The sequence below is a fragment of the Panthera uncia genome, chromosome F2, assembly GCF_023721935.1.
Source record: "Panthera uncia isolate 11264 chromosome F2, Puncia_PCG_1.0, whole genome shotgun sequence".
NCBI classification, from domain to species: Eukaryota; Metazoa; Chordata; class Mammalia; order Carnivora; family Felidae; genus Panthera; species Panthera uncia.
Window position 1 is genome coordinate 11,154,177 of NC_064812.1, and position 21,758 is coordinate 11,175,934.

General features: G+C 44.0%; 1 protein-coding gene and 1 non-coding gene across 11 annotated transcripts in view; one reads left to right on the forward strand and one right to left on the reverse strand.

The window, feature by feature from the left end:
* The window catches only part of ASAP1 (ArfGAP with SH3 domain, ankyrin repeat and PH domain 1), a 313,407-nt gene that overhangs the window by 218,720 nt on the left and 72,929 nt on the right, over window positions 1-21,758 (forward strand). For 7 of the 10 annotated variants that reach the window (XR_007458534.1, XM_049633464.1, XM_049633467.1 and 4 more), the window contains 3 exons: window positions 10,625-10,700; window positions 12,073-12,195; window positions 17,607-17,707. Coding sequence is in view for 9 of the 10 variants with exons in the window: in XM_049633464.1 (XP_049489421.1) it covers window positions 10,625-10,700; window positions 12,073-12,195; window positions 17,607-17,707 (300 nt within the window). In the remaining variant the exon portion in view is untranslated. The remainder of the gene's footprint in view (window positions 1-10,624; window positions 10,701-12,072; window positions 12,196-17,606; window positions 17,708-21,758) is intronic. The other 3 variants (XM_049633465.1, XM_049633468.1, XM_049633462.1) reach the window with 1 other exon arrangement.
* Window positions 2,141-2,213, reverse strand: TRNAQ-CUG (transfer RNA glutamine (anticodon CUG)). The gene has a single exon. It is a non-coding gene; the product is annotated as a tRNA-Gln (tRNA).

Sequence of the window (21,758 nt, forward strand, 5' to 3'; positions counted from 1 at the left end):
ACGCGGCGGTCGTGATTGTTAGCCCCAGGAAGGACCCCCTTTACTTCTTTGCCTTTCTTATGTTCCTTTCTTTCTGCTCTTCATTTGGTCGCTGTACGTACCCATATAACCTTCCACAGCCACATGGTAGGAACTCGTATGATCTTTCCATCTTCGTCGTTTTCTGTAAATCAGTAACTCCTATCAGTGCAACTGTTTGGTTACTCAAAAATGCTGTCTTACTTAACAAATCCTAACATTGGCCCTGCTCTGGCCACAGATCCATATATCCCTGTCACTGCAGAGGCCTTCTCGGTGACCCCCTCCCCCTCCTCCCGTACTTGGCATCTTACCTATTGCTGGCTCATTTGTACCACATATACCTACTTGGATTTTTTTTTTCATCATCTGAATTAGACAAAATTAAATACCTTGGACATTAAGAATACTTTGCCTCTATGGGGCACCCGGGTGGCTCGGTCAGTTAAGCATCCAACTTCGGCCCAGGTCATGATCTCACGGTCCATGAGTTCGAGCCCTGCATCAGGCTCTGTGCTGACAGCTCAGAGCCTGGAGGCTGCTTCAGATTCTGTGTCTCCCTCTCTCTCTGCCCCTCCCCCACTGATGCGCGCATGCTCGCGCTCTCTCTCTCTCTCTCTCTCTCTCTCTCAAATATAAATAAACATTTTTTTTAAAAAGCTTTTTTGGGGCGCCTGGGTGGCTCAGTCGGTTAAGCGTCCGACTTCAGCTCAGGTCACGATCTCACGGTCTGTGAGTCTGTGAGTTCGAGCCCCGCGTCGGGCTCTGGGTTGATGGCTCAGAGCCTGGAGCTTGCTTCCGATTCTGTGTCTCCCTCTCTCTCTGCCCCTCCCCTGTTCATGCTCTGTCTCTCTCTGTCCCAAAAATAAAAAAAAATAAAAAAATAAAAAAAGCTTTTTTAAAAAAGAATACTTAGCCTCCTTACTTGAATGCCTGTGTAATTAGAGGTATGCTTTGAGAACGATCCATTGTTCTATACCAGCACCATTTTTGTTTATGAACATTGCATTTTTATTCTCTTTGAGATTCTCTGGCATTTCATTTGCTTATTTACTTCTTGTTGACTTACTGGATTAGCTTTCACGGTTTTCTCATAGAGTTTTATGTGAAAACATACCCATTTTTTAATTTTTTTTTAATATTTATTTATTCTTGCGAGAGAGGGAGACAGAGCATGAGCAGGGGAGGGGCAGAGAGAGAGGGAGACACAGAATCAGAAGCAGGCTCCAGGCTCCAAGATGTCAGCACAGAGCCTGATGCGGGGCTCGAACTCACAAACTGTGTGATTATGATTGGCACCGAAGTCAGACACTTAACCTACTGAGCCACCCAGGTGCCCCCCAATTTTTAATGTTCTAAGAACATCTTTGCATTCAACTGAGACGTGGGGAAGTCAGCGTTAATACTGTGGGACACACACAAGGCATGAGTCAGACAGAAAGATGAGTTCGGACCCTGGCTCCGCAGCCTGGTGACCATGTGATCTTCATCGGGTGCTTCTCTACACCTCAGTATCCTCATCTGTCAGGTGGGACTCAGGTTCGTAGATGTGAGAATTAAATGAGAATAGTGCATGTGGGGCTCCTAGCCTGGTGCTGGCCACAGTGTATGTGCTGAGTACTCTCAGGAGCCCGAGGGCTCCTGAAACCATGTCTGTGTGCACATATTGTACAGAATTGTTTCTCTTCGGGAAAAATTTTAATGATCAAATAGTTATTTACATAAATTGCCCTTGCTAACTTTTTCCTGCCCTTCAAAGCAAACTCTACCTTGTATAATGAATGGGTTTCACGTATAAAAATAATCCATCGACGTGGAAACAATTTCATGTTTATAAGATAAAGTTTGCTTGTGGAAGCCTCACACAAAAGAACTGATCTAACCTTTGGCTTTATAGCTCAGTGGGGCACATAGGAAACTTTGAAATGCGTTGTGGTGGCCCCTTATTTGAGTCTAGGGTCGAATTTTTGCCTTTCAACAACTTGTTTTCCTAGAAACATACCATTGCTTTGCCACCTTAAGAAATAAGTGAGCTTCTCAGTTACAGTACTTGGGCAGCAAATCTGGACACCTGATTTTAGAAATCTCTCTCTCTTTCCCTTTTTTTTTTTAGTAAGCTCTATGCCCAACGTGGGGTTCGAACTCATGACCCTGAGATCCAGAGTCACATGCTCTACCAACTGAGCCAGCCAGGCGCCCCAGAAGTCTCTTTTGATCTCACATTCTCTTAGTCTGTGCAGAAGGGTTTAACCTCCACTAACATGAGTTTTCCAAACTGTAAGATGTTTTGCAAACTACTTTTACAAGTAGTCGGTAAAGGTAGAAAGAAGAGCACTTCTGACCTATAGAGCTAACACATCCTCCCTTTATTCGGCCATTCCCGGCTGTTTCCCTTTCCAGAGCTATTTATCAATCTCCTGACAAAGGCCAGGAGCTTTGTAGGTTCTGGGGTACAAAGACGAAACAAGACTGTACCCTTAGGAGTTAATTGTCTGATACAGGAAGTAAGTTGGGACATTGTCATCACAGTGGGCCCAGGAAGGAACAGATGACATGGGCACTAGGAAAAGGGGAGACTTTCATCCAGGGGCTCTGAGGAGAGCTCCTTGAAGGGGTGGTCGCGGTCGGGATTAGACTTGGGGGATGGCTAGCATCTGGCCATTGAAATCTGGGAGAAGAATTTTCCCCCCGCCACACGGGGGGCAGAGAGAGATCAGCAGGAGGAAACCCTACACAGTAAAACCTTTGTGGGGAGAGGTATCCAAAAACATCAAGGAGTAAAGTGAGTTAGAATGGGATTCAGCCCTAGCTGCCTCATGGTTGAACCTCAAGAATGCCCACACAGCGAAAAGCAAGGGTAGTATTCTTTATTTAAAAAAAAAAAAAAAAATTTTAATGTTTATTTATTTTAAAGACAGACAGAGCGCAAGTGGGGAAGGGACAGAGAGAAAGAGAGACACAGTATCCGAAGCAGGCTCCAGGCTCTGAGCGGTCTTCACAGAGCCCGGTGCAGGGCTTGAACCCACGGACCGGGAGATCATGATCTGAGCCGAAGTCAGAATCAGTCGGAATCAACCGGCTGAGCCACCGAGGTGCCCCAAGGGTAGTGTTCTTAGAGGAGACTCTTACTCCTTCCTCCTTCAGGCAATCCCTCAAAAACCCTTAATAGACATATAATAGACTTGTAAAGCATCTCTACTGAACTCAGAGACCACGATTTCATATTCAAAGTACCTATTCCAGTTCCCCAAATGATGTTCAGTGCAAAGTCAGGTGGTGCCCCAAAGCGAATTTGCTCTTGCAGCACCTTGGATAGTCCAGCACCCCAGTGGGAATATGCAGCTGCTGTAATGGAAAAACAAAGGGAGCAGAAAAGAAGAGCTTGTGACTCTTTGCTAGCCATTTCAGCTCACCTGCACCATTCACTCCTCACTTTCAGACACGAACATTGTGGGGAACATCCTAGTTTCGGGACAAATGCATTCTCCTGCTGCTCACTCCTTTTCCCTAGCAAGGATACCTAGCAAGTATCATTATGATCTGTCTGTAGGATCACAAGCACTTACAAACATTCTTCTATTACCCTTAATTTAAAAACCATAACAGCTAACCTTCGTCGAAAGCAGTAGGGAAAGTGTCGCTCAGGAAGGATGAGTAACTTGCACAGAGGCACGTTCACTCATTCAGTAGATGCTCAGTAAACGTGTGTCAAAATGCGCAATAGAAAAGAAACCAAAGCAAAAACATAAGTAAATTGGACTTCAAAAGTGAAAGGTTTAGTGAGGGAACGGACACTATTAAGAAAACAAAAAGACAACCCACGGAATGGGAAGAAAATAGTTGCAAGTCATTTCTCCGATAAGGGTTTAGTACCATAATATATAAAGAACTCTTACAGCTCAACAACAAAAATATAACCCAGTTTAAAAATGGGCACAGAATTTGAATAGCCATTTCTCCAGAAAAGAGACACAGTGGCCAAAAGCACAAGAAAAAAGTCTCAACATCATCAGTCACTGGGGAAAATGCACATTAAAACCACAATGAGATACCACTTCGTACGAACTAGGGTGGCAGTATTTAAAAAACAATAGCGACGACAAAGTGGAAAATAGGTCTTGGCGAGACTGTGGAGAAGTTGGAGCCTTCAGGACACCGCAGAGATTTCCATCTCTCCAAACTGGTGCAGCTGCTTCAGAAGACAGCTCGACAGCGCCTGAGAACGGAAAGCTGAGGATCGTTTGGTGTTGCCGTCCCACTCCTAGGCCTGTACCCAGGAGAATTAAAAACAAATATTTAAGCAAAAATGGGTTCATACATGTTTATGGCATCATTATTCACAATAGCCAAAACGTGGAAACACCCAAATATCCATCAACTGATGAACCGACAAACAAAATACTGTGTAGCAGTGCAATGGAGTATTATTCGGCCATAAAAGAGAATGCAGTATTCAGACCACGTAGGGAGACGTCACCAAAGAAACACGACTGCTGACTGCCCAGCAAGATGGACCTGGGCACTCAGAGGCTCCTCACCTTCCCCAGTCCTTGGAATGTGGCCTCCCCACATGCCTTTACCACTCCCAGAGGCTGCCCCAAGGACATAGCCTTGAGATGGTGATGTGCTGTTGCAAATACCTGCATGGTGTATACATGACTGAGCACAGGTAGGGCCTCTTTGTAAACTTCCGAGATTTGGAGGCAGGTACAGGGATCCAGGCACCTTGCTGCCTCCCAAGACAACCCGTGAACATAAGCTCCCTTCACTGTCATTAAAACTGCCACCTACCAACCTGGAGTGGCCTGATGCTTTCTCGGGTCTCTCCCTGCCCTCTGATGACAGGGGCCACTTTCAGACCATACCCAGGAAGCTCCGAGGAGGGTTACAAATCCACATACATGGTACAACATGGATGAACATCTCCAGCATTATTCTAAGGGAAAGAAGCCAGGCATGGAAGGCCACACATCATATGATTCCATTTAAATGAAATGTCCAAAAAGACAAGTCCACTGAGACGGAAAGCAGGTTATTGTTTGCTGGGGAAAGGAAGAATTGAGAATCACTGCTAACAGGAGCAGGTTGCCTTTTTGGGGTGATAGACATGTTCTGGACTTGGGTAGGGTGACAGTTGCACCACATTGTGAATATACTCAAAACTACTGAATTGTACACTTTGAAATGGTAAATTTCATGTTACGTGAATTTAACTCATTTTTTTTTAACACAGAAAACAGCAACAAAGCAAAAACAAAGATCCATGACCTCATGGAACTTACAATCAGGTGACAGAACCAAGTCTTGAACCCAGGTCTCTGTAACTCCAGAGTGCATGCTCTCAGTTGTCAGAAATCCGAATCTGGTAAGCCTGGACTCGGGCCTAGACATCTCTATTCCAAAGAATCTTTTTATGAGATACCAACATATCACTCTTGGCTCACTCTTTGAACTGTCAAGATGTATTTGTGGTTAATTAGTACTTACACTAATTAAGTTTCTTCAGGACCACAGGACACACAAGGAATGTATCTAGGAGGAAATGTCACCCTGGGTAGCTGGAAATCAGTACCTAAAGCTTGGAAATAAGCTTTCAGGTGGGATTGATGGTTGACGTGTTTAAGAAGTTGCTTATTTTTGTTTTGTTCTATGATTTGATTTGTTTTAAAGAACGATACGCTCTATGATACTACAGGACATCCTGACTTCTTTTGAAAATAATATTACTGTCTCTGAGCATTTCAGCCTTTGGCCAAATGCTTTCTAAGCCGAGCAGAATGTGTGATGGGGGTAGCAGACACTCCTATCTCTATTTCTTTTAAATTAAGTTAGGGGCGCCTGGGTGGCTCAGTCGGTTAAGCGTCCGACTTCAGGTCAGGTCATGATCTCGCAGTCCGTGGGTTCGAGCCCCGCGTCGGGCTCTGTGCTGACAGCTCAGAGCCTGGAGCCTGTTTCAGATTCTGTGTCTCCCTCTTTCTCTGACCCTCCCCTGTTCATGCTCTCTTTCTGTCTCAAAAATAAATAAATGTTAAAAAAATTTTTTTTTTAATTAAGTTAAAAGCAGAGAGAACATAGTGTCTCCCTTTCCCATCGTTTGGACAAAATAAGCAGAGTAAAAAGTGAAGTTGGTAGCAACTTTCTCAGGCTAGAGAAGTCTCTGCCTCGTTCAGAGGAGGGTGTGTTCTGCCCGGTGGATGGGGGACTGTGTTCAGTGTTCATGAGCTTGCACTCTGCAGCGATGGGTGTGTGACAGCCTGTCAGGATAAATGGGGGGGTCCTTCTGACTGTCCGTTGGCATCTTATATTTTTCTAGCACTCTATGTCATTAAACTATGGTCCTGTTTCTTTCAAGCTGCTTATTTAAAAACTGAAGCCAATGCAGCTGTGTCCCTAAGGTCAGAGAAGTAATGAGGCTCATTTTGCTGGCCTGTGGCCGTCATGTTTTGAACTGTTTCTCTGTGCCTGGCGTTTCAAGAACATTATTGCGGTGCTCACAAGAACTCTCCCAAGGTACATATGATTATCTCCATTTCCTGTATGAGGACACAGAGATGCAGGGATTCAGATATTATGCTGTTACTCAGTGGATTTAGACCCAGGATTTAGACCCGGATCAGCCTGATTTGTTTAACTACCTGTGCTCCAAAGGTAGGAAAATTTACACTCAAATCCCAACTCTGCACTTAATGACTAGATGACCCTTGTTAAGTGGCTTGACCTCTCTTGGCCTCAGTTATTTTGTCTGTTACAGGTTAATAATAATAATTATCTACTTTGTTGGCCTCTAATGAGACTTGAAAGGGGATACTTAATTGTCCTAATAGTGAGTGACTGACACAGAGTAAATACTCAATTATGTGCCAACTGCCATTATTATTATTACTGTTAATCATCGTCTGTTTTCCAGAGATCTCATTATATTTCAGTAATTTACAGAGAAAGTGGCCAAGGGACTAGTGGGATGTCAGAGAGGTAATTTCGCCTTCTACCGGGAAGGCTCATGTGTTTAAGTTGAGTGACAGGTAATGAGAACGGACACTTGGGCTTCATTTTCCAATTAACAAAACACTTTCATGTGTAGTACCTCATCCGGTACTCCTGGAAGCCAGAAAACGTCCCGCCTTTGGAGACGATCGGACTCATTTTCAGACAGGGTCAGTAATCTGCCCAGGGTTCCACATACCGCGAGCCTTAGAGCCAGACTATGATCTGCTTTTGACTCTGAAGTCCACGCATTTCCAGTGAACCAGAGCCAGCTGAAGTGGAGGAAGGAAACGGGACACAGAAGCCAGCTGCCCCCAGTGAGATGCTGTGGCAGGTGACGTGGGACTGTGACACGGAGCCCACCCAGCTCACAGCTGAGTCACAGAGGGGAGGGGTCACCAGAGAGGGGACAGTTGACAGCACGTTGGCCATTGCTCACTCATGACTGTGTTACTAACCTCAGGACCATTTTGTCCTCCCTGCCACCTGTCCCCTGCATCCTGCTCCGATTTCTCACCAAAAACCAGAAGTCAAAACCAGAAGTCAGCGCTAAAATAACTTTCTGCGAGGGGCTCAGCTCAGCCTTCCAGACTAAATGTCGGGGGTTTTTTCTATAATTTTTTTTTTTTTTTTTTTGCCCAAGATCTCATCTTTTTTAGAAAATAATTAGCAAATGAAGTTAACAAAAAAGAAAACCTATAATCTCAGATTACTGGGTTTATGTATATGACTTACTTACAAAAATTGGATCCTATTATAGATTAAAATGATTTCTCATTATATTGACTTTTCTGAGTCTTTGTTCATAATGTTCTGAAGAATCCAAGTGCAAAAAGCAGACTTTTTGGGGTGTTCCTTCAGCCTTAGAAGTAGTAGGGATTTGTCCCCCTTCCAGCTTGCTTTCGCTGCTGATAAATAACTTTATCATTTCATTTTTATCAGTGCCATCTCAAACTAAAACGGTGTCCTCCCTCTTCTTAAAATGTGTGTGTTTTATAATATTTCCATGTGCTGTTCAAATCTGAGTTTGTTTTTTCAGTTTGTCCAGAAGAACTTTCTGCCATGATGGAAATGGTGATACTCTTTACTGTCTAACATGGTACCCACTGGCCACGTGTGGCTGCTGCACACTTGAAGTGTGGCTACTGAGACTTCAGGAACTGAATTTTAAATTTATTGAGCTTTCATTAAATTAGCTGCTAGTGACTATCCCGTTGCAAAACCCACTCTACAGCATTGTCATTTAAACTCACCTTTAAAAAAAGATGGTAATTAAATTCCTTTCACGTTGCGTGAAAATGAGACACTTTTACAAACATATCTGTGACCAGTCTGTATCCTTCTGGGAAGGACATGACTCATGATAAACCCACGCAGCCCCAGGAAAGAAAGCTAACATGTGCTGAGCACGTCCTAACTTTGCAGCGCTTTGTGGAAGGATTTCATATGTGTTATCTCCCCACTGAATACAGGTAACACGAGCAGAAGTTAAGTGACTCACCAGGGTCCCACCCCAAGTAAATCCTCGAGCCGATTTGGGGCGATAATCCTCTGACCCTAAGGCTCTTGCTTTTTCTGTTGTAGGGAGTTCTGACAGCATCCACCTTACACTGATGTGTTCTGCCTTCACACACTTTCTCCAGAAATTATCTAAGTATCAGAGGTCAGAACTGGTTTTGCTGTGATTAACTTTGTAGCCGTACAAAGTTAATGCCTCCTTGACAAACACTTTTTCCTGAATGTAGATGATGCTGGTTCAGGTTGATGTTCATGAATAGCCTTCTCTGGACAGAACACAGCCGGCTCCTCTAAAGCTAGCATTCGGCCTGGGTGTAGCCAGTGCTGAAAAATGCCATCCCCTGGACAGGCAAGACAAGGGAGGCAACAACTGAGCTGAGCCACAGTAGAAGGGGAGTAGGGAAGGGCATTTCAGCAGGGAAACAGCATATGCAAAGGCCGGGGGAGTTGCTGGAAAAAAATGTAACATGGCTAGAGTTCATATTTTTTAAAGGAAAGTGGTAGGAGATAAAACCGACAAGATGTTCAGGGGCTAGTATATAAATGTTATTCAATTCTCTACCGAGAAGTTTAACTTTCATCCCGACAAGCAGTGGTGAACAGTCAAATGGCAGAAGAGGAGAATTTACATGTAGGTCTCCAGTTGCATGGTTAACCAGAACGCTCTCCTTTCTCCCATCCCTGTTGCCAAAGGCTTTCTGAAGATCGTATTTCCCTTCCTTATTTTAGTAAGGGTTCTCAGCTGAATATGTCAACCTTAAAATTTTTTGGAACGTGTCGGATTTCGGTAATCGCTTGTTGGAGGGCCAGTTCTGGTACCGATATATATACATCCCAAGATGTGCCCTAAAACTTCTTGGTCGTGCTTATTCTTAGTCACTCACTGAGCATCTGCTTGGTGTTGGGCCCACTGCGTTCCAGAGATGAGACAGTCCTCATCCTCAAGGACCTCATTCTTTGGTGGGGAGACAGCAACAGATGAAGCGTAGGGAGAAATAACCTGCTGTGGGGCAGGGTTAGAGGAGCCTCCAAGAAGGGAAAGAAGATTCTAAACACTGAAACAAGTGGGACTCCTCAGTGGAGGCGTCAGACAAGAAATCTCTTCGCTTGGTAGTCATGAGCAAGGGCGTCAGAATCAGAACCTGGCCCCGAATCCCCGTTTTGCCACTTAACCAGTTGTGTGAGCAAGTCAGGGACTCAGCCTGTGTCTCCATTTATCCTCTGAAATGGAGATGAGATTGAAGTGCTTGTGCACTCCTTGGGGTTGTTGTAGGGAGTTGTCGAAATAACACCCAAAATGCACGGCATGCTGAGCTCGTGAATGCGCGTAACATGTCAATGCTGATTATTATTCAGGGTGTGGTGGTGCCAGTCTGGTTGTTCCCAGGGCAGGATGCCATCAATCCAACTTCCTGGATTTCAAGCATGCACCCAGGGGTCTTTGGGGAACTGAAAGATGTCCAGCTTTCCTGAGACCTTTGTTTCTAGAAAAGTCCCTCTTCTCCTTACAACATCTAATTCATCCTCATGATATTCCACTGGTTAATGTGTGTGTCTCTCTCTTTCGAATTCAAATATGGCACAACCAGGAAGAATGGTTCTATGAATAGATGGGAATGCACACAAAATCACTGTGTTGGGACCACAGCTATAATTCACAAGGTCTGTGTGATAGCTGCGAGCACATGTCAGATGGTGCCCATGACCTGTTTGTCGGTGCATCTTTGTAAAATACTGAAATTCATTTATAAGTGTTTTCTGTAGGGGCGCCTGGATGGCTCATTTGGCTAAGCATCTGACTCTTGATTTTGGCTCAGGTCATGATCTCACAGTTCATGAGATCGAGCCCCACATCAGGCTCTGCACTGACAGTACAAGCCTGCTTGGGAATCTGTCTCTCCTTCTCTCTCTCTCTGCCCCTCCCCAGCTTGTGCGCACGTGCTCTCTCTTTCTCCTTCTCTCTCTCAAAGAATAAATAAACTTTAAAAACAGTGTTTTGTGAAACTTACGTGGGCAGAGAGTAAATATATTTAGGTTTTTCAGGTGACTAGGGTTTATTTCTTTTTTTCTACTTTTGGTAAATTTGTGGTGTTCTCCATCATAGTTTCTTTCAAGATGGCTTGAAAACGGCTGATAAATTGAAACAGTACATTGAAAAACTGGCTGCTGATTTATATAATGTAAGTATTTTATAAAATACATGCATTTTAAGTTGCTTTGTAGCTAAATATCAGGAAATTTGAAATCTATAGTAGAAGAACTTTAAAGAAGCAAGAGTAAGTGATGTGTCTGTATAAACCTAACAGTTTAACCACAAAGTTGTTAGTGATCAGATATCCTAGAGTATGTTTTTGAGGCATAGGAAAAGCAGGGATATGTTACCAGTGGTTCTAGAAGGCTCTCCCTTTGGGGGCCTGTAGCATCATCCCATGTGAGTGTCCTGCAGTCAGTGTTGCAGATGTTTTGCCTTTAGAAGGACAGAACTTAAGACTATCTCACAGTAGGCACATTTATGATTTTTTTTTTTATTTGCTTGTTCTGTATTTTCTTTTGTCTGATACCTAGGTTTCACTTTTATAATAAAATCACAAAAACCTCTTTGAGAAAAAACTAAGTGCAGGAGTAGAAATGGCCAGTGTGTTCCCCATAAACCACTTGGTACTAAATAATATGAAAAGTGTATTTTTTTATGAGTACAACCCACATCTGTTGAAGTAAGGTTTCAGAGTTACAAATAATACCTTAGATTTTTATGTAACTTTACACAAAGCTGTGTATTTTTTCCAATTGTCTTTTTTTTTTTTTTTTTTTTTTTTTAATGTTTACTTATTTTTGAGAGAGGGAGACAGAGCACGAGCTGGGAAGGGGTAGAGAGAGAGGGAGACACACAATGCAAAGCAGGGTCCGGGCTCTGAGCTGTCAACACATAGCCCGATGCAGGGCTCGAATCCACGAACCATGACATGACTTGAGCCGAAGTGAGACACGTAACTGGCTGAGCCACCCAGGCACCCCTCCGATTGTCTTTTAATAGTTAACATGGTTCAGGTTGCAGTAAGTTCCAGCTGATTAAAAAAAAGTACCACCAGTTCCTTACCCGAGGGCAAAGGGTAAACTTTCATATATACATTAGCCCATTAGGTTCTGATCCTTTTTAACATGTTCTTCTGACCCATTTAATCACGTCCTGGTATTCCTGCTTACCACCCTTTGAAAAACCAGAAGCAAGTGACTCAATGTTATTTCTTAACTTTGTTTGAAATGGTACTTCAGATTTAATTGTCTTGCCTAGATGTATTATTTAATGAGAAAGCATAGTGCATATTCACTAATTTTAAAACTCACTGATACTTTCATAAGATGAGAAGATTCTGCCTTTCATATAAAAAATGAGTTCGTTAAAAAAAAAAAAATGAGTTCGTGTCAAAAACCTTAATGAGGAAATCAAGTCTGTAATTGAACTGTTTAATGACCGGTGTATATTTGGATGAATTAAACTCTGCTCATAAATGTATAAAGATACGTGATAAAAGTCATGTTTTTCTGTCACAGATAAAACAGACCCAGGATGAAGAAAAGAAACAGCTAACTGCACTCCGAGACTTAATAAAATCCTCTCTTCAACTTGATCAGAAAGAAGTAGGTGGTCTAGATGTTTCCAGCAGGGTTTCCAGTGTAAGTGAGGTAGCCTGGGATGGCCTTTTCGGGTTTCCTGATCTGCAAAACAGGCATGTCGGCAGCCTCCTGCCACCATGGTTGTGGGGACACATGAGATAGAAGATACAAGTGTATCCCTACCGCATCGCCCATGTAACAGCTGTGCTTTATCTCCTTGCCCTCCTCACACAAAAGATGTTCTTAACGCCCAGGCTGCAGTTCCATGGCCCCTGGGTTTGCCATTCTGGCTTTGCAGACGTGTAATTCAGAGGTGGTGCATCGTCTCCGGGTGAAGTGCACACCCACATCCTCTGTAGATGGCCTCTGTCTTTCCTGGGCAGCCAGAGGGAGGCGGACGCAGAATCCCGTAGTACAGAGCAAGCAGTGTTAATGCCACAAGAGACCTTCCAGGGAGTGGCTGTCAGCAGAGAGGGGACTCCGAGTTGAAAACTGCCCGGCGTAGTCAGCAGGCTACAGACAGTTTGGGGCAAGGAGGGTGGAAAATTGAGAGAGGGGGTTTCCGAGGTGGAAACTCAGGCCTAATTACGGACGACCTCGGACGCACGCAACAGGGTGTGGACTTCATGCTAAGGGTAAGCTAAATAGTGAGCACCGTTTGTTACCTAGGGGAGGGTTAAAATGCGCCTGTTTATATTATGAAATTACCATGCATTGGATTTAAGTGCAGTTTCTCAACGCAATATTTAATAATAATCACGTAATATATAGCATTTTTTATATTGCCATTTCCTCGTGATATCACCTCACAACAGCAAACTGTACATTCCTAAAATTTCTGAAGGGGTTCATGAGTCCCAAACAAAAACAAGGCAGCCCCCCTCAAACGCGGAAGCAACACTAACCCGTGAAAGCAACCCCAAAGGAAGGTTCTCTTTACTGAGGGAATATAGTCCTCTGGGGTTTCATCAGGTGAGAGAAGTCCACAGCCTGTGACCCTGGGCACCTGCCACCCTGTGGAAATGGGCATCAGTGGCCAGGAAGACGTGTGTGTGTTCCATGTACCTGTGTTGTCCTCAGCTAGCACCTGTACCTGTGTTTCCTGGCCTCTTTTGAAGGTGCTTATTACTGGCATACAAATCCTAGGAGACGTGTCTCCTTGAATGATTTCTCCATGTTAAAGCAATAGAAAGACGTAAATGGAGGAGGGGTAGGAGGTAGATTGCTATTTAGGGAGCAAACTGCAAGTTTTTGTACTTTCCGAAATGCACTTAACCTCTTCCTAACTTTGCTTTGTTGTATAGGATTACTTCCTTCCTGTATGTGGGAGCTTTCAGGGGTGGGAGACAAAGAACTATCTCAGTCCCTTTTTGTCTCTCATAGAGATTGATGTATTCTGCTCACGGCAGCTAAAGAACAAAGTTCATATAAGCCAAAGGAGTGTGTACATGACGAAATGCACGTGATTTGATTTAACGCCACTCCAAATGAATAAATGATGAGTGTTCATTAGCCCCATGTCCAGAGTATTTTACAAGTCAGATTGATCTTTCACAGCATGCCTATCCTATTCTCATGCTGTTATTGTCTCTCATTGCAAAAATAACTTTAGAAGGTAATGATTTTTAATGACTCAAATAAGAAAGGAGGACCATCTACCATCGAGGTCTTTCCATAGCACTACTATTCGAGAAGAGTGTAAACTGATCTGATAAAGGACCTGAGAAATTAAAAGCACCCAGCAAATTATTTAACCTCTTTGCCCCCACCAGGTTCTAACTTGACTCTTTTAAAGGAAGCTCCAAGAATCTGAGCTGTAAATAGGATCCCCAGATTTTTGGTGGACTTGTTTTTTCTTGTCAAAAGGGAAATTCTTCATTGACTTCTGGCAGATGTTCTATGAGATTAGTTATCTTAAGTTTTGATAGTAGCCTAACTTCCCAAGAGAACTGCTTGCTCCACAACTATCTTTAGGGTTGAAAATATCTTATTTTTAATAATGATACCCATAAATCTTTCCCCAAATTCCAGCGTTTTGAGTCTCTCTCGCTAGCCCATGATAGTGTGGTTTGCAAGGTGTTTGACAGATTCTGTGTTTGGCTCATCTCTCCCTCCACACTGTCTGGCACCCAAAAGCTACTCAGTAAGTATTTACTAAGGTGAAACAGAAGGGAACCTTGGCCCACTCCATGTATCCCTTCCATGAGAGATATGAAGCCTCGTAGTAGAGGTTAGTTTTACGTCGGATACCACAAACATCTATAACCCCATGAAATCGATGAGTAACCGCTTCCAGTTTAAAAAGATTTGAGATTTTACTCCTTAATAATGCATTTTATATGTTAATACAGTTTTCTAATAAGAAAGTAAGGTGACTTATCTGTACTGCTAATAGAGAGTAGGTAATTGAACTAAAAAAAAAAAAAAATCACCATAGCTTCCATTTCTTGGCTCCCATTGTGGAATTTCCCCCAAGGTTTTAAGTTCATCGTGTAAAGTTTAGTTTTGTATTTTTTGTCCGAATGGATTTCTCACTCGTATTTCTCTTTCCTGAATACACGTTGATTATGCTGTCAAAGGATTCAGGACCTGATTCATTCCTTCCGTCATGTCTTGCTTTGTTAATTATTATGAGTGTTAATGCTCCACGATTTATTTTCGTAAAAAAGAAAAACCTCTTTTCATTTATCTAGACACCCTGCAAAAGCAAGCTAAATGGCCATCATTTGTCAGAGTGCAGAAATAATCATTTGTGGAACTACCTTAGGCCTTAGAACTCATTAGTAGTTAATGTAGGGTTGTCCATGCTAGACTTCTGAAATGAATGGCTTCCTTCCTGCTCAGCTTAATGGAATAGGCTTCCGAGGTCAGAGCCTGGAGATCAGCCACTTTATTCACCTATAAAAGCATATTTGCCCGATGTAGAGCAAAGCCCATTCAGCTCATTATTCAGACTGTAAAGTTTATTTAGGCTGGTCATAAATGTATGTAAGGAATGTCTTAGAGGCAAATTTAGAATGTAATAATTTTCATAAGTTATTAGCATACAGATCCTTGCTTAAAAAAAGAGAAGTACTCTTATTTTTAAAGCTTGTTTTATTTTAAGGATTAGCAAACTGGCTGTCAGAGATGCATAGTTTTAAAGCGTTCGGACAGACCTAGGAATTCCGTGGGCAGACACAGAGCAGTTTCGTTCAGTGGAAAGCGTTCTGAGGAAGAGAGTTATTCTTTTAATAAGAATTTTTATCCAGGGAGATTTCACGTTTTGTTTTAAATGTTCTGGGGAGGTATAGATATGACAAAGATCCCTGACTCCAGATCCACAGTTAAGTGGTTTTCACATGATGTCATTGGGTAGAAGCAGAAAGATCCTAGGATTTCATTTATCAGCCTGCTCTTGTTTTCACCCATGCCTCCATTCTCCACCACCCCATCTAATTTCCCATCCTGATTGTTCTTTTTATTATGGACACATTGCAGCCTCCTTCAAGAAACCGTGTCACTGCTGTTGGAGGCCGTTGTGGAGGTGCTGGTGGAGGAAGGCCGCACTCGTGGCCCGTCTGATCTGTAGTACAGCCCCGTAGTCCCATCATCCGTCCAGAAAGCCTGAAAGCACCTGTCAGAGAGGACCCGGGAGCCAAGTTACTATGAGTGCAAGGCTGTGGGCCCTGATTAAAAGTAAACATATAGAAGGATTTCAGAAGAGGGTCCAAGACCCCGGTCCACTCTCCAGCCCTCCTGTAGGTGATTGAAATTGTCCCATTAAGATCTTTCAGCCAGAGGGAGTCTGGCCCCTGAAAGACCAAGCAATGACTCACATTAAGAAAATGACACGAGTTTGTAACCTCTTCAGGGTGAGTCTGTTTGCCCAGTAAAGCATGCATTCAGCACCCAGTTACTTTCAGGAGGGAGCGGTACAGCATGTGGTTAGTGTATGAACACCCACCTCAGGGACAGGGGTCGTGCCCCACTCCGTGTCCTCAGTGCCTTCCTGTTTAGGTATTCAGGACATGCTTTTGAACACGGAGCTCACCCCATGTGGAGTAGCCTCACAGAGGTGCACCGCCCTAGAGATGTTCCTCAGCTGTTACTAATTTGCATCCACAGAGCACGTACTGTTTGGTCCAAAGGATCCCAGATGCCAGAGAGGCCATCCTGATCCTCATGGTACCTCATACACAGATAGTTCTTCAAGCGTTACTTCTGAACTGGGGGGTTTTATTATGTTCTCTTTGCTTGGAAAACTAAAAGAGAATCCTCCTACAATTTTTGGTTCTTTTTAGGTTTTCTAAAGTAATTTGGGATTCACTGAGGTGTTGGTTCCCCATATGCACACTTTGAAGTTTGTCGGCCATTTTATCTTGGTGAGATGTGTGCCTCGTGTCCTTTCATGCAGGTTTTTTCCATCTGACTCAAATAACCTGAAGTAAAACAAATATAGGACAAATATAGGACGTTTTATTGTCCCACCACCTGAAGTTTATCATGATTCTGAAGGTGGTATGTGTTCTGGTGTTAATTGTCTTTACGATGGTGTTGTCTCTATATGTGATGAAAAGTGCTTAAATCATGAGCGATGACTATCAATGAAATTAACTATGTTTTCAACTGTTCTGCCTTTTTTCTCTGTTGCCTTTGCCCTTCCTGATCGAAGTCTAGGAGAGTAAGTCAACACTTTCTGTGAGAATGTATTGTCCTACTTCTGTGTCTAAACCCCATGTGCTTATTCTGCAGCTCAAGGTTGTTGGTTTATTTCTTCCATTTTCAGAGCGGAATGGCTGTGTCTGGTCATGCAGTCTTTAGAAACGAGGGGGAAGTAACAGCAGAGTCCTGATATTAGATCAAGCTGGTTTGCCTCTGTCTTGTTCTGCTGGTCCTGGTCCCCCTCTTTCCACATCATCCACTTTCCGTGGCCAGAGAATCCTCTTTTTTAGTTAAAAGCATGCTTGACAGCTTATTTTACAGAACCCTTGTTAGTTACAAAACCAGAATTTATAACAGTTCCCGATACCTGGCTGAGAAGGTCCTTTTTTATAGTGGGCATTTCAGCAGAATACGTGAAAGAGAAAAGGTGTACACAAGGGAAGAACTCATTCAGGTTGCATGCACTGTGTGAGCCACCTCAGTTTTCCCTGCCTTCCTGTGCTGGCCTTTGCTGCCCGTGTAAACTGGTCTAGTCACAGGACGGTCTGCCCCTCAGTGTGTTGGAAACAGAGCAGGGTTCTGAACTAGAAATAGGAGTCCTGGACCCAGCCTCCGGCTCTGCCTTAGACTTGCCTGTGACTCTGCTGATTGTTTCCCTGCCCGGTTTCCTCTGAAATAAAGGCAAGGACCTGACAGCTCTTTAAAGTTCTGGAATTCTGGAATTCTCTTCGCCCCTGACCAGGGCACAGAGGCCCAGTGGCAGAATAGAGTCAAGGATCTGAGAAGTGTGCCCGGCACTGGTCTGATCTGTGGCTTCTCCTTTCTAGGATTCCCAGAGCCGGCAAGGAGGGTACAGCATGCATCAGCTCCAGGGCAACAAGGAATATGGCAGCGAGAAGAAGGGCTACCTCCTGAAGAAAAGCGACGGGTATGTGGAAGCCCTCCTAGAGGCCCCGGCACCCTTCCTGGGTGCTAGTAACCCAGGAACTCTTTCCCGCCCCCCAACTAGGAAAGCACACTTCAGACTCTCCCAATGCACTCGCTCTAGACCTTTAGCCCACCCGTCTTCCTCAGCTGATAGAGCCTACTGTCTTTAGAAGAAGCATTCATTGTCCCGTGGTCCCTAAGTGTCACCTGTGCCTCGTGACATCGCCATTTTAGGAAGGCAGGGACCGAGTGGCTTGCGGACTTCATGCTCGCCCAGCTCTCTGCTTTTATCCATCGCCCTTTTCTCTCCTGGAGTGCCCACCTGGCCGCCCGAACCCCAACCCTGAGAGTCACCCCTGACCCCTCTCCTTCTCTTACGTCACAGCCAGTATAACTATAACTACGAGCTCTTCTGCTCGTATCAAGACCTCATGCGTTTCTTGCCATCTCTGCTGCCCTGCCCTTGGAGGAGCCACTACTGTCTCCTGAGCTATTTTAGTCCCTGGCTAACCGGCCTGTGGCCCCTCCCTCTTCTCCACTGCGTCTCTGCACAGCACTTAAGAGTAGCCTTTAAAAAACAAAGCACATCAAGTCACTTCCATGCTTGAAATGCATGGAGGGTCTCACCTCTGCCTTTGTCTCCAGCCCAGTCTGGTGCCATTCTCTCCCCACGCCCGGCCACGCTGGCCTCCTTTCCATCGCTTGAGTGGCGATTCTTCTTCACAATAAGTACATAAGTAGAACCGTAATTATTCACTTATACTAACTGCTTTTCTTTTTGAAAGAAAGGTTCTTCTTTTCTGATTGCTTGTGGATATGCACTCCTTGATTTTTATCTAAGACAATCACATTTTTTTATTTGTTTGTTGAAATTTCAACCATTCCTTCTGTAAATTATAATCCTAAATTTCTGATCACTGTCGCTTTTGCTTATTGTTCTACTCAGGCATCCAATGAATGTCTTTTGGGAGTTCTAGTATATATATGTCAAACACTGTTAGAGACGTTTGGGAATATAACATTGAACAAGAAAAGTAAGAAAGGGGGCACCTGGGCAGTAAGGCATCTGACTTCGGCTCAGGTCATGATCTCACAGTTCAAGTTTGAGCCCCGCATTGGGCTCTCTGCTGTCAACACAGAGCCCACTTCTCTCCCTGCCCCTACCCTGCTCTCTCTCTCTCTCACACACACACACACACACACACACACACACACACACTCTCTCTCTCTCTCTCTCTCTCTCTCTCTCTCTCTGTTTCAAAAATAGACATTAAAAAAGGTAACAAAGTCTTTAGCCTCCTAGAGCCTACATTCTAAGTTGGGAGACAGACGATAAAGAAGGAAGCATATGGAAGGTCAGATGGTAACAAGTGCTATGGAGAAAGATAAAGCAAGGCAGGGCCTGGACGTGTGTAGGGGTGGCCTTACAGTCATACAGGGTGGTCAGGGAAGACTTCGTGAAGAGATGCTTGAGCAAAGACTTGAAGGAAGTGAGGGGATCATCTCTGCAGAGATCTGGGGGAAGGAAGCATGCTTCCTATTGTGATACACACAGGAGTTCGGCATAGCAAGGACAGAGGAGCTGGGGGTCACAGCAGACAAGGTTAGAGGGGGCAGGACACCAAGCCAGGAGGGCTGTGGAAGCCACTGAGTGAAAATGGGAGTCATTTGGAGGGTTTTAGCAGAGGAATACCAAACTCTGACTCGTTTGAAAGGCTCTCTGGCTGCCGGGCTGAGCACGGTTGTGTAGGATCTAAGAGCGGAAGCAGGAGGCCAGGTCAGAGATGATGGGAATCAAGGGAACAGCCACAGAGGGGGAAGAAGGGGTCAAAGTCTGGATGGTGGGGGTAGGGCCACCAGGATTTGCGGATACGGCTGTAAAGAAAGAAAAACATCCCAGCACGTAGCGCAACACCTGGCCCTTTGTAGAAAGTCAGTGAATGTTGACTATTAAATCTTGCAAAATTTAAAAGAAGAAAAGACACACTAGTTACTCAAATCACAGTTTTAAGCTGGGCTCTTCTTAACAGACACAGTGATCACATTGTAGCCCCAACGCCATGGTATCTAGTGGACATAAATGAATTAATCCTGTAGTTTTAACACTACTTGTCTAAAGGCACGAGGGTTTTCTTGACATGAGGATTGCCTGTTTCTAAGTGAGATGGTTAATTTCTACCTGTTGAGAAAGGTCAGCAGAGTCTTTGCGTAGGTATCATTTGGTTCAAACCCTGAAATGTTCAGGGGAAGCATCCCCACGTGAGCGTGTGCTGTGTGCCTGTCGGACACGACCAGGTGCCTGTCATTCACCTCATTTGACACCTGTAAGTAAGGCAGCTCCTTCAGAGAGGTGAAGTAATTTGACTGAGATCCTACAGCCAGTAAGTACAGGAGCCAACTTCTAACATGGGTTGTCTGAGTTAATGCTGGGGTATATACCCCTTTATCTTTCAGAGGGGGCATCGCCGCTGTTGATCGCCCTTGGGATACACAGGGTATCAGCTGTCATCCACTCACACACCTGGCTCCTCTATTCTTCTGGTCTGTTCTTCCTTCATGCACTCATTTCACACACATTTATTAAGCACTCTGGTGCCTCAGGCAGTCAGCTAGGTGCCAGAAGGTAAACAGTACACAAGAGGTGGGCCAGCTTCCCATAATTGCACAGGGTGCAGGGGTAAATAATGGTAACCCAGAGTGGCCTGTCAGTGCTGTCTGTGGAAGAGGAAAGAACTGTAGTGCTTGTACATGAAGGCAGACTCACTTGCTAACAGTGACTACTAATGGGTCATGTGATTTTATCCAAAGGATCATTTGCTTTAGTAACTTCTGACTCCAGTTCTGGAACACTCCTTGTTACTTACAAGATTGTTATACAATTTAAAAAACACTTTAATTTTTTTTAAAGTAATTTTAAAACTTTATGATCCAAAGGCATTTGTTGAGAGGCAAAGGAATAGCTGTTCTACGTATATTTTGTCAGAATAGTCCTACAGGATGGGCATTATCATATTCATGACACAGATTAAGGTAAGTCCCCGAGAGGACAGTAACGTGAGTGGAGTCCCATGGCTGGTGGATGATGGTGCTGACATTGAAGCCCAAGTAATTGAGCCTCAGAATTGGAGCTAGTTTAGTGATACTAGACCACCTTCTAATAGAAAATTCCTTTTCTGGAATTCTGAGGTTTGGGCATGGTGTAACTGGTATTCTGTATGGTGCTGTCTGGAAAGATGGTAAAAGTCCATGGTATGTCCATTCAGGAGCTTCGCAGACAAGCATCCTTAAAGCTTTCCATACAGGAAGGGGAAAGCATGGGCATAGAGGCCATTCCATAGAAATCTCAGGAATAAAAGCTCTCACAGTATTCACAGAGATGGACAAGGGATTGACTTGATTTTGCCCCCCTTTGGTGACCTGGAGCACCGCCTGGTCAATTTCTTTTAGCCAGAAAGATGAATGCTTTTGTGTCACTTTCCCTGGCTTTATTACTAATGCAAAAAAAAATCAATTTTGTGTTTGGTTTTGTATTTCCTTAATATACATTAAGAAAAACTAATGAATAAAGATTTTACTAAATAAAATGAGTAAACCGAGGCAGGACAGTTTCTTCACAGTTGACTATTTGTTAGGTTGGTTGGTTGATATTTTAAAACGTTTTGGTAAAGAAGGATGATGCCTGTTTGGGCTTAGTGAGTCCAGGGAATACGTCGCCTGACTCAGCAGGCTTTTACGAGGGTCAGGTTGGGATGCCAGACTAGTGACAGCACTGACTACCTTAACCGAATGCAGGTATGACCGTGTGACAGATGTCACCTCTCGTTGGCCCTTCCCCTAGTCGGTGACGTAGCCATAATCTGAGGGCAGTTTCTCAATCAGGAGTTCTGCATTTACCCCCTGAAGATACTGGCACTCTGAGCACAGTGTGTTCAATTTACTTGTGGTCAGATGGTGTCAGATGATTTCCCTCTGTGAAGCATGCTTCAGACTAAACCATGCCTCTCTAGTAGTTACACACACAACAAGACAACATTATCTGTCTTCGGAGTTGG